General features: G+C 39.2%; 1 protein-coding gene across 1 annotated transcript; it reads right to left on the reverse strand.

Moving 5' to 3' along the window:
- Nucleotides 1-714: 714 nt before the first annotated feature.
- Nucleotides 715-10,754, reverse strand: LOC137758787 (zinc finger protein 709-like). The gene is made up of 8 exons (XM_068534786.1): nt 10,687-10,754; nt 3,248-3,374; nt 2,984-3,044; nt 2,315-2,593; nt 1,671-2,242; nt 1,420-1,586; nt 1,083-1,347; nt 715-917 (listed from the first exon to the last, which is right to left on the reverse strand). Exons 1-8 carry the CDS (start codon nt 10,687-10,689, stop codon nt 799-801), a joined length of 1,593 nt encoding a protein of 530 aa, XP_068390887.1. The 5' UTR covers nt 10,690-10,754; the 3' UTR covers nt 715-798.
- Between the last annotated feature and the right edge of the window lie 1,244 nt (nt 10,755-11,998).

Here is an 11,998-nt window from a genome sequence, read left to right on the forward strand (position 1 = left end):
AAAATTTATTCCAAGTGTTTAATAGAATGGAAAACTGAAAAAGGCTCCTATACCCATCACCCCCCAAAAAGGATCTTTCTCAGTAAAAAAGGTGTAATATATATAATAGATTAGGGGTATACGGGAACTGCCACCCAAGGCCAGTAGGAAAATACCAAACTGCCATTTTCAATGACCCTTTAACAGAGAATGAATAGAATATTATAAAAATTTAAGCCTACCTACATATTAGAAATACATTTTAATTCACCCATGGATCCAACAGACTTCAAAACGGAAAGAGAAAAAAATCATTTGATTAAACTTAAAATCACTACCTTTAAACCTTATGTACTATTGTTGAAAGACAACTTACAGAACACACATTAATATTATTTTTGAAATTAGTAGAAATCCTATGTCCAAGGATACACTTTAAGAAAGATTCTTGCTAAACACAGCATATTTAAAAACTTTTAAAACAAGTCTTTCATACTGAAGGTTTTCTGGAACATTAGGCATGGATTACTTTCCATCAAGTTATCTCATGTCACATTTATACTTCTTCATAGGAGTTTTCACCTCTAAGGATGTGGGCCAATTGAAGTGTTTCCCAAGCTGTTTACAAACAAGAGGTTTTATCTAGTGAACCTTTTCATGCCTTCGTAAATTACTGTGATAAAAGAAGGCTTTCCCACATTCTTCACATTTATATGGTTTCTCTCCAGTGTGCAGTCTCATATGCCGTCGAATGCTTGACAGAGATATGTAGGCTTTCCCACATTCCTGACATTGATAGGGTTTCTCTCCAGTGTGACTTCATTCATGCACTTGAACATAGGTGGAACTGAACGTTTTCCCACATATTTTACATTCATAGGGGTTTTCTCCAGTGTGGGTTCTTTCATGATTTTGAAGAGAACTGTCAGTACTAAATGCTTTAGAACATGTTTTACACACATACGGTTTCTCTCTAGTGTGAGTCTTTTCATGTCTTTAAGAACTGGTAACAAACAATGCTTTCCCATATTGCTTAAATTCATAGGGTTTTTCTCCAGTGTGATTTCTTTCATGATTTTGTAAACCTTTTTGAGAACTAAAACTTAAACCACATTGTTTACATTGATAGGGTTTCTCTCCAGTGTGACTCCATTCATGGATTTTAAGAGAACTGGGATTAATGAACACTTTCTCACATTCTTTACATTTATAAGGTCCATCTCTAGTGTGTGTTATCATGTGAAATTGGAAGGTTTTGTACCATGTATAGGTTTTCCCACATATTTTACACTCATAGGGTTTTTCTCCAGTATGGGTTCTTTCATGCATTTGGAAACCTTTTTGAGAACTAAAACTTTTACCACATTGCTTACATTGATAGGGTTTCTCCCCAGTGTGACGCTTTTCATGTATTTTTAGAGAACTAAGATTAAGGAATACTTTCTCACATTCTTCACATTTATAAGGTCCATCTCTAGTATGTGTTATCATGTGATATTGGAAGGTTTTGTGCCAGGTGAAGGCTTTCCCACATTCCTTACACTCATAGGGCTTTTCACCAGTGTGGGTTCTTTCATGATTTCGAAGAGATGTGGCACTACTCAATGCTTTAGAACATGTTTTACACACATACGGTTTCCCTCCAGTGTGATGCCATTTGTGCATTCGGAGGGAACTAAAATAACTGAAGCCTTTACCACACTGCTTACATTCATAGGGTTTCTCTCCTCTGTGACTCCTTTCATGTGCTCGAAAGGTTTGTTTACATCGAAAGGCTTTTCCACACTGTTTACACTGGTAAGGTTTCTCTCCAGTGTGACTCCTTTCATGGGTTTGAAGAGAACTGTGGTATCTGTAGGCTTTCTCACAGTGTTTACATTGATAGGGTTTCTCTCCTGTGTGAATTCTTTCATGTGTTTGAATGCTTTCATGACAACTAAAGGCTTTTCCACACTGTTTACATTCATAGGGTTTCTCTCCAGTGTGAGTTCTTCCATGTACTCGTAAGGAACAGTAATAACTGAAGGCTTTGCCACATTGTTTACATTGATAGGGTTTCTCTCCAGTGTGACTCCTTTCATGTATTTTAAGAGAACTGGGATTAATGAATACCTTCTCACATTCTTTACATTTATAAGGTCCATCTCCACTGTGTGTTATCATGTGTTTTTGAAAGGTTACGAGCCATGTGAAGGCTTTCCCACATGCCTTACACTTATAGGGTTTTTCTCCAGTATGAGTTCTTTCATGTTTTCGAAGACAACTGAGAGTACTCAATGCTTTAGAACATATTTTACATTCATACGGTTTCTCTCCAGTGTGACTTCTTTTGTGCATTAGGAAGGAAGTGAAATGATTAAAGGCTTTACCACAGTGCTTACATTTATATAGCTTGTCACCGTATTTTTGAAACTTTCCCGGTTCATGTTCAATGTGATATTTCATGTGTCTAGTAAGGGATGAACGATCCATGAAGACTTTTCCACATGCACTGCATTCACATGGTTTTAATCCAGTAGTTTTCTTCTTCAGATTGAGAGATGGAATAAGGCTGAAGTGTTCTCCACAGGAACTACTGTCTTTACGTTCAGAGAGTCTCTCTACCATAGGACTTCTGTGAAAACTGAAAAGCACATTTCTAATGATTTCTTTATTGATCTTATATTTCTTGTATTTATTATGATTTATAGGAATAGTATAGGTTTTCCACCTTGTGTGAACTGTTAGAAATTGAATATACTGAATGTACTGCAATGGGACTTCACCTTTCCTACTATTAAAAGTGATATTCAAATATAGGGTTTATTAATAATATTTGCAAGTGAACTATTTTGCAAACACCTAACATTTATGTCACATTTAAGAAAATGTTTTTGGTAGAAATTTTCTACGAAAAACTAAATTTGAAGAAGGGGCTATTTGTTTTGTTTGCTGGTTTTTAAAATTTCATAATTTACCAGGATTCTCACTTGAGACAATGCTTTGTATTGTGAGTGTGACATACCTTAGGTTTCCCCCCTGGTTTTTGTACTGATCTCCAATGTCGTGATCTTCCCGTGTTTTTCCTAAAATGCAGACCCAAAAAATTATTCCAAAATATTAGAAATTAATAAGAATTATTTGCTTCTATGTCCATTGTTTAGGGTGACCAAGCCCAGTTGATATCCCAACATCCTCCCTTCCCCAATTCCACATCTTAGAACAATGTCAAGTAGCACAAAGCATTTGTTCTCTAATTGACTAGGTGAAAGAACGTCACCATCCTTACCTACTGAGGCCAGGTTCCAGAAGATTTCCTGCATCACATCTCTGCAGAGTTTCTTCTGTGAAGGATCCAGCAAAGCCCACTCCTCCAGGGTGAAGTTCACAACCACATCCTCAATAGCCAATGAGTCCTAAAACACCCAAAATATGTGTACAGTAAGATGCATGAGACTGACAGCACTAGACATCTATACTCCATTTACAGTAAGGTTACTTATAAATCTGTTGTTTCCAAAGAGTTATTCTATGACTTGATCATGAGAAACTTATTCTCTCCATGCTTCCTCGTAAATTTAACGGCATCATGAACACATGGAAATTATTTACACATTATTTCTGTGATCACGTGATAACTTATACCTCATTAATGGTAGAGCCCAGAGATTGCTGGGAAATGACAGAAATGCTATACAAGTGAAACAAATATCATTTTAAAAACATTGATTTTGTGTGAGAAAATTCTTTCATCTTCTCCCTTATTATCCACCATTTATAGCACTCCATGAGGTAGAGGGTCAAATCTGCATGAGTTTTCAATGAATGAGTCTCCTGAGGAGAACTGGAAGCTTTTCTTCCTAGTCCTATCACCAAACATGAGAGTCCAGGGGAACTGTAGAAATAAAACTTTTACCAAAGCCCAGCTGGCCCCACTGTTCCAAAGTCCTCCAGGCCTTTGGAAGTAATTAGATGCACCTGACTGAATGTAAATCTTCTTGTGGGGAAGCACTGCTTTTAAGTTGTGCAATAATGATCACAGACTGTGTTCTTCCCTTCTCTCTATGTGTAATTTCATGCAGTTAGAAGGTTATTCTAAACTTAGAGCTCAGACCCGAGGAAAAAGGAATAACAACTTAGACCACAAAATCCCTCCACTCATGTGCCTCAGGGATTGTTCCAGCCAAACTGTAGAACACATACAGAGATAATAGCCAGAATAGCTCTTTCTGATCAAACCCTGTTCCCTTGAGGAACAGGTTAAGAGCTACAGATTGCTAGCAAGTTCACTTAAGTTCATATGGGTTGATGGTGAATTTGTCCACGATTATAAAATATGTAAAGGTTTCATCAGTGGTTTCCTCCAAAACAACATACGGTCTCCATTCTGCAATTGCAGGACCTAATGTTTCCTGAGCAGCCACGCTAGCTGCTGCCTGGCCAACTTACACTCTGGAATTTTTGAACCTAAAAGTTGTGATTTTCAATCTTACTAGAAGAGAATGAAAACATCTGAAAGTCTTCCTAGAGCCATGAGACCAATGACTTCAAAAGGCAAACTGGTGTCTCTGGAACTGAGAAAGAGAAAATAAAGACGTTTTGAAATATGCCACAAATATTCTGTTCTTAAGGCCTGTACTGAAAAAAAATGTTTCACCATAGTGTAATGCAAAGACAAAAGGAACAAAACAGATAGAACACACTATCCATAAACCCTAGCATAACTTTTTCTAACAGAAGATTAAAAACACACATAATGAAAATAACTGAAGGAAAAGAGAGACAGAAAGAAACAGAAGATGTAAGTAACAATCACTGATATTTTTCTAAAATTAATGATAGACAACAACTGTAGATCCATGAATCTCAGTGAACACTAAACACGAAAACACCTAAAAAGAAGACTAAAGTATATCATACTCTAACTAGAGAAAAATCAAATGCAAAAATAATATATTTTAAGAAGCCAGAGGGGGAAACAGACCTCAGGTATAGAGAAATTAGAATTAAACTGGACATCTTTTCAGAAAACAAACAAGCAAAAACAGAGTGGGTTGAAATGCTTAAAGTTCTGAAATTAAAACCACCCTAAGAATACTACATCAAGGACAATTATCCTTAAAAAACAAGGAAGAACTGAGGACTTTCTGAGACAAAAATTGAGGGAATTTGTCATTACTACATCTACTTTGAAACAAATGTTCAAAATTCATAAGAAAGAATACAAATGATGAAGGTGGATTAGGAGAAGAATAAATAAACATCTTTAATATTATCATATATAACAGATAAGACTTTGTGTAAAATAATATTAGCAACAATGACACTGGTAATGAAAACCTTGTGGATAAGTAAGGTAAGACAGGAGGGAATTGAGAATAGTGTGGTATGAGATACCTGTACAACCAATGAAGAGGTATAGTGTTACTTGACAGAAGACGTAGGCTAATTCTAAATATATACTAAAAACTCAAGGGCAACCACCAAAAAAAATTTTTTTTAATGTGTAACTGATAGGCTAAGAGAGGATTAAAATGAAGAATCAGGTAAAATGCTCAGTTAAAGCCAGAGAAGGTAGAAAAAAGGGGGAAGGCAAACGAAAGAAAGCACAAGGGCAACAAATAGAAACAGAAGAATGTGTGGTAGATATTAATCCAACTGATTAATCACCATTTCAATCATCAATGGTCTCAATACAAGTGAAAGACAAATACAGTAATATCAGATTTTAAAAACTAATTATATGTTGTCTACAAAAAACCCATTATAAATATGAAGACACAGGTAGATGAAAGGTAAAGGGATAGAGAAAAATGCACTATGCCAAAACTAATCAAAAAAAAGCTGGCATTGGTATATGAAAAGCTGGCATTTCAGATAATGCAGATTTCAGCCCAAGGAAAACTCAGTGATAAAAAGGGGCTTTACATATGGACAAAAAGGTCCACTCTCCAAGAAGGTATAACAATCCTTCATGTGTACATACATAGCAACAAAGGGGCAAAGTACTTAAGGAAAGACGTGAAGAAGGCAGGGAGGAATACATGAATCCATTATTATAATTGTACATGAACACCCCCTTATCACAAGCTATAAATTTCAGCAGGCAGAAAATCAGGAAGGACAGAGTTGAGCTGAACAAGCACTATGAAACAACTCAACTTAACTGTAACCTATGGAATGCTTTATGCAACAAGGGCAGAATACACATTCTTCTCAACTTTACATGGAACATTCACTAAGACAGAACACATTCTGGCATATGTAACATACCTTAACAAATCTGAAAGAAGAAAAACCATACAAACTATGCTCTTAGACCTCAAAGGCAATTAATCTAGATATCAATAACAGCAAGAGTTGGAAAACCTCTCAATACCTGGAGATTCAACAACACCCTTCAAAATAATACAGAAGGTCAAAGAAGTCTCAAGAAATATAAAATTTATTTTGAACTAAATGAAATGAAAACATTATGTGTCAAAGGATGTGGGATGCAGCAGAAGCAGTGCCTAGAGGGAAATTTATGCCATAAAACAAATACACTGGAAAAACACCAAGATTTGTAAACAATAACGTAAAAGCATGTACCTTAGGAAACGATAAAAAGAAGAGCATATGAAACACAAAGTAAACAGAATAAAAGAAATAATAAAAATTAGAAAAAAAGTAAGGTAACTGTGGGATATCGATGGAGAAAAAAATTTTTTAACTCTTGATTCTTTTTTTTTTTTTTTTAATTTATTTATTTATTTGGCTGCACCGGGTCTTAGTTGCAGTTCATGGGATCTTCATTGCAGCATGCGGACTCTTAGCTGCAGCATGCATGTGGGATCTAGTTCCCTGACCAGGGATGGAACCCAGGCCCCCTGCATTGGGAGCAAGAAGCCTTAACCACTGGACCACCAGGGAAGTCCCTAACTCTAGTTCTTTATCAAGATTAATAACATTAATAAATATCTAGTCAAGATAACTAAGAAAAGAGGGAAGACAAAAAGTACAAATATCAGAAAGGAACAAAGGGCAAAATGAAAATGAAAAAGAATTTGATAAAATCCAACATCCATTTATGAAAACAAACTACTAACAGAGGGAACTTTCACTTCCTGAGAATGAACATCTTCATGAATCCTGTAGCTAAATCTATAACATTTGTTTGTAAAACATGATTATCCCTGTGAAACATCTGAAAGAATCCACAATGAAAGAGATAGCTCCTGAAATCAATAAGAGACTGAGATTGAGGGTTAATCAGTTGCTTTCCTATAGACCCACACAAATGTATTCAGCTGAACTTGGAGAAGGATGGCAAGGAAATCTAAATGAAAAGGGAACCTCTTAAACAAATAGCACTGGAAATAACGGATATCCACATAAAACACATGCACACACACAGACACACAACAATGAATGCAGACACAGGCCTTACACATTTCACAAAAAATAACTCAAAACACATCATAGATCTCAATGTGAAATGCAAAAGTAATAAACTCCTAGAAAATAATACAGAAGGAAATGTAGGTGACTCTGGGCTTAGTGATGAATTTTGAAATATAACACCAAATGCAAGGTCTGTAAAGGAAAGAAGTATAATTTCACTTCACTGAAATGAAAACATTCCTGCTCTGAGAAAGAAAAGTGTTAAGAAAATGAAAAGACAAGTCAGAGAGTAGGAGAAAATCTTTGCAAAACATTTATCTGATAAATGACTGGTATCCAACAGATGCAAAGAACTCTTAAAGCTCAACAGTAAGAAGAAAAACAACCTAATTAAAAATGGGTAAAAGATCTGAACAAACAGCTCCCCAAAGAAGACACACCAAAAAGAAATATGCTACATGAAAACATACTCCACATCAAATGTCAATGGGAAATTGAGTAAACAACAACGAGGTATCACGACACACTTATAAATGGCTATAATTCAAAATACTCAGAACGGCAAATATTGGTGAAGATGGGAAGATAATCCTCATTCATTGCTGAGGTGAAAGGAAATTGGTACCCTAACAATGAAAGACAGGAGCTTTCTTTCAAAAAATATACTCTTATTATGTATAGTAAGATTCAGCAATTACACTCCTTGCTATTTGTCCAAATGAATTCAAATCTTATGTTCACAGAAAACCTGTACACAAAAATCTGTAGAGGCTTTATTCATAATTGGCAAGAGTTAGAGTTAAGCAAGATATACTTCAAGAGTCTAATAAATAAATGATCAGTGCAATGAAATACTCTTTGGTGATAAAAAGAAATGAGGTATCAAGCCCTGAAAATACATGGAGGAAGCTTAAAAGTATATTGCTAAGTGAAAGAAGCCAATCTAACAAGGTCATATACCGTATGGTGCCAAGTATATGAGGTTCTGGAAAAAACAAAAGCATGAGACCGTAAAAAGATCTTTGGCTGTGAAGATTTTTGGCTTTGGTTTTAAAGGATTTGAGGGTCAGAGAAAGAGATGAATCAACAGGTTGAGCACAGAGTATTTTTACGTAAGTAAAATCACACTAGATGTGCATAAATGATGGACACATTCTATATTTGCCAAATCCATACATTACATAACACAATACAAAAGGTCCACACTAATACAACCTGTGCACTTTTAATGCATCAGTATTGGTTCAGCAATTCTAACAAATGTAGCAGTCCTACAAGATTTAAAAAGCAGTGAATACTGTACGGATGGAGAAGGGTTATGTGAGATCTCTCTATAATCTCTGTTCAATTCTTCTCTAAACCTAAAACTGATCTAAAAACGCTTAAGTCTACACCAAAAGAAGAAGAAGAAGAAGACAGATCTGTACAGCTCACCCCTGAGGACTTCCTGATTTTTCCCTAGGTGTGGTGAACCATGGGGGTGCTTATCTACCAAGGCTGTCCCAATTGAGGGATGAAGGGCAGCAACTCTCCACTGAGTTCCAATACACCCTGACAATACCTCAGGGTGTACTGTCATCCTTAGTCTATGCACTTCCCCAGACCTGTGCATTCAGTTAATCCCAAGCAACTACCCAGGGAAACAAGGTGTTGGAGACAATGGCTCCTCCACCACCACAGCGTGTTTCAAAGGACTGTAGAAAGAAATGTCATCTCTCCACCGGGAGGCATAAGCCAGAGGGCCAAGGTTTAGCTCCATCATATAACAAGTAGGTGTGAGTACTCAGTCTGAGCTGACTGGGGTGCTCTTTCCAGTACCAAAGCCATAACAGGCACCTCAGTGGAGCCCTCTATTTTTAAGAGATCCCAGTACATGGAGACAATTACAGCTTTAATGGCGTATTAAGATGGGACCTAGGCAGTGCCTTGCATCAGAAGCCTATGGACAACTTAAGGCCCTCCTCCAGAGAGCCTCCCATCACTGCCAGCAGGGTTAGAGGCCTCCTCATGACACTGACCGCTTTATAGAATTTAAGGAACTCACTTATGTTGGGTTTGAACTAATCTCTTTGCTGTGCCAAACTGAGACAGTGGGTGTTGTCCATCATAACCCAGAGGGTAAGGATCCTTGTTGTAATAGATGAAGGGGCAACAGCCTCTTAAAAGTTATTTTAAAAGTTTTGGTGAGCCTTCTGGAATCTCATCACCTACTGGGTGCCTTTCCCTGTCTCTTCTCTTTCACTTTCTCTGAAATAACGGCCCTTTAAGTAGTGACTGTCTTTTGGACTCACCTCATTCACAGGGTGTAATCCTCCTCCTACTCTCCCACTCCTCCCCTCAGCACTAATGTCTGCGCAAACCCAGCTTCAGTTACACCTTCACTCTAAACACAGATAGGTTCCAGCTGAGACATCAACCCAGGACCACTGGAAGGAGGGCCCCATTCTCATATTCCTGCTCCCGAAGTACAAGGGATTAACAGAAACTGCCAACTCGGAGTTCTCAGTGTATACAACCCAGGCTTGGTGGGGTCAACAATGCAATACAGGGCAGCACAGGGCACAGGAGGAGACCCCAGCAAACAGCAACTCACAGGGCAGGAGCCTCCAGGCTTTCTTATCAGCCCGTCCAGGTAAGAAGCACTAGGGGAAAAGGGAGGGGTGAGGCTTAACTTTCAGTAGTCAAACATCAAATATGTGGATCCCAAGTAATCATTCCAAGAACAAAAACTGTAAGAAAAACAGGCATTCGCACGGGATTGTTTGTGTATAAAGAAACACTAAAAGGATGATGAGGTAGTAATCAAAACTAGTTATCTGAGGGTGGCTGGAGTTAACAGCGGAAGAGTGGAGGAGGATATGCAGGCAGGGAGTCCTGAGATACTTTCCTCCCTTAGGAATTTACACTTTTCTACAAAGGAAACTACTGCAAGATCTGATCCTTTAAACAGTAATGGATATAAACTTGTAATCCATAAAAAATGAAAACCTCCTTTCAAACTAAAAGGACAAGGGACATTATAGTTGGTCCCTCTACTATAGGAAACAGAATGGTCCCTTAATGACCCTCCCCGTGGTCAACGCACAATCTGGAAGAGACACGGGGCTGCGGGTGCAGAGTTGCCCAGAGAGGCTCCGGGGTCGGGCTGAAGACGCCACCCGCATGGACCGGGTCCCGGCTGCCGGCTCAGCCCCCATGCTGCGAATCGGAGGGGACTGAGGTCCGCGGGGCGCTCCCGGTGGATTCGGGTCCGCAGACTCCGGAGTTGACCGCGAAGAGGCCGGTTCCGGGCGCTTCCGACCAGTCCCTCCGCCCCGTCTCCGCTCCCCGGGGCAGCACACTCACCATTGCGAGATTCCCTAGGTCTTCCTGCGTCCTTCCCTCGACTCCAACCACCAGAGCAGGTCAGAGCAGAAGAGACGGAAGCGTTACCAAACACCCTGAAGGGTAGGTAAGCCGCCAGCCCTACGCGGTGGGAAGAACCGACGTCCACGCCGGTGCGCCGCGTCGCCCCGCCCACCTGCCTCACCGGCCTCCTGGTTGGACAGGCCCCAGTGCCACACCCCCTCATGCCTGAGTGACAGCCTGTGGGAGGAAGCCTGAGTCAGCGGAACCACTTTCCGTGGTTGGGATGGGACCTGTCCCCGCCTGGCACTTTTGGTTTGTGACAGAAATTTTTCCTTCCCCGGGATTGCCTCTGCTGTCTTCCGCAGCTCCTCGTGCACTGGAATTCCTGATTCAGTTTCAAGACGGAGCAAGTACAGATAAGAGGATGGCTCCGGCCTGCCCTGCCTGGAACAAGGTTTTATGTCCACCAGGGCTCAAGGGCTTGGTGTAAGGCTGTATGGCCATTCGTGGAGCTGTGCTTCTTGTTAAGAAACGCAGACACTTAAATGTGAACTCACTGTCTGTAGTAAAGGGCCGGCTCCATTTTCATCTTTGGTCCTTGACAGCGCTGAACCTTCCACCCATCCCTGCCCCATCCGCACTCATTAAGTACTTAAGGTACCTAATCCCAGCGCACTTGGCTCTGGTAGGAGGTCTGAATCAGTCAGCTGGGTGCCAGGACAAATCTCAGTCAAACCACAGGCTGTGAAGTGTGTGCATTAACTTCTCAGGTGTACATTTTACACTGGAAAAAAATTTATTTTAGATCAGTGTTCCCTGTGTGCCTAGAAAACCTTGAAATGTCAACAGCTATAATATATATATAAGGCAATTGTATTCCTATTTCCACTGACAGAAGAAAAACTATAAATTGTACTTAAAATTGGAATGCACCTAGAAACTCTTCCTGCCCCCATCTTTATTGAAATATAACTAATAAAATTGCATCTAAAGATTAAAACATGATGATTCTGATACTTACACTGTATTGTATAATTGATATTTGCTGAGAGAGTGGATCTTAAGCATACTCACCATGCAAACAAAAATAAAGGTGACTAAGTGAGGTGATGGATGTGTTTAACCTGGAAAGTCTTATATGTTGAGGCAAGATCTTAGATCTTGAGGCAAGAGGAGAAAGTCCTCCTTCTTTCTGTTGGGCTCAGCTATCCTCATAGGGTGTGATAGCTTCCCAAGAGATTGAACTGCAAAACTCTTTTACATTGCAAAATACTTCATGCACTGATTTATTTGAACAGCTTTATGGAGA

This window comes from Eschrichtius robustus, chromosome 2, assembly GCF_028021215.1.
Source record: "Eschrichtius robustus isolate mEscRob2 chromosome 2, mEscRob2.pri, whole genome shotgun sequence".
Taxonomy (NCBI): Eukaryota; Metazoa; Chordata; class Mammalia; order Artiodactyla; family Eschrichtiidae; genus Eschrichtius; species Eschrichtius robustus.

What these genes read in the sequence shown, in the direction of transcription:
- LOC137758787 (XM_068534786.1), bottom strand. An exon ending in AACCAGGGGGGAAACCTAAG is followed by an intron (nt 2,594 to 2,983) that starts GTATGTCACACT and finishes CAGTTTTCACAG; the next exon opens with AAGTCCTATGGTAGAGAGAC. An exon ending in ATGTAAACAATGTGGTTTAA is followed by an intron (nt 918 to 1,082) that starts GTTTTAGTTCTC and finishes CATGTTCTAAAG; the next exon opens with CATTTAGTACTGACAGTTCT.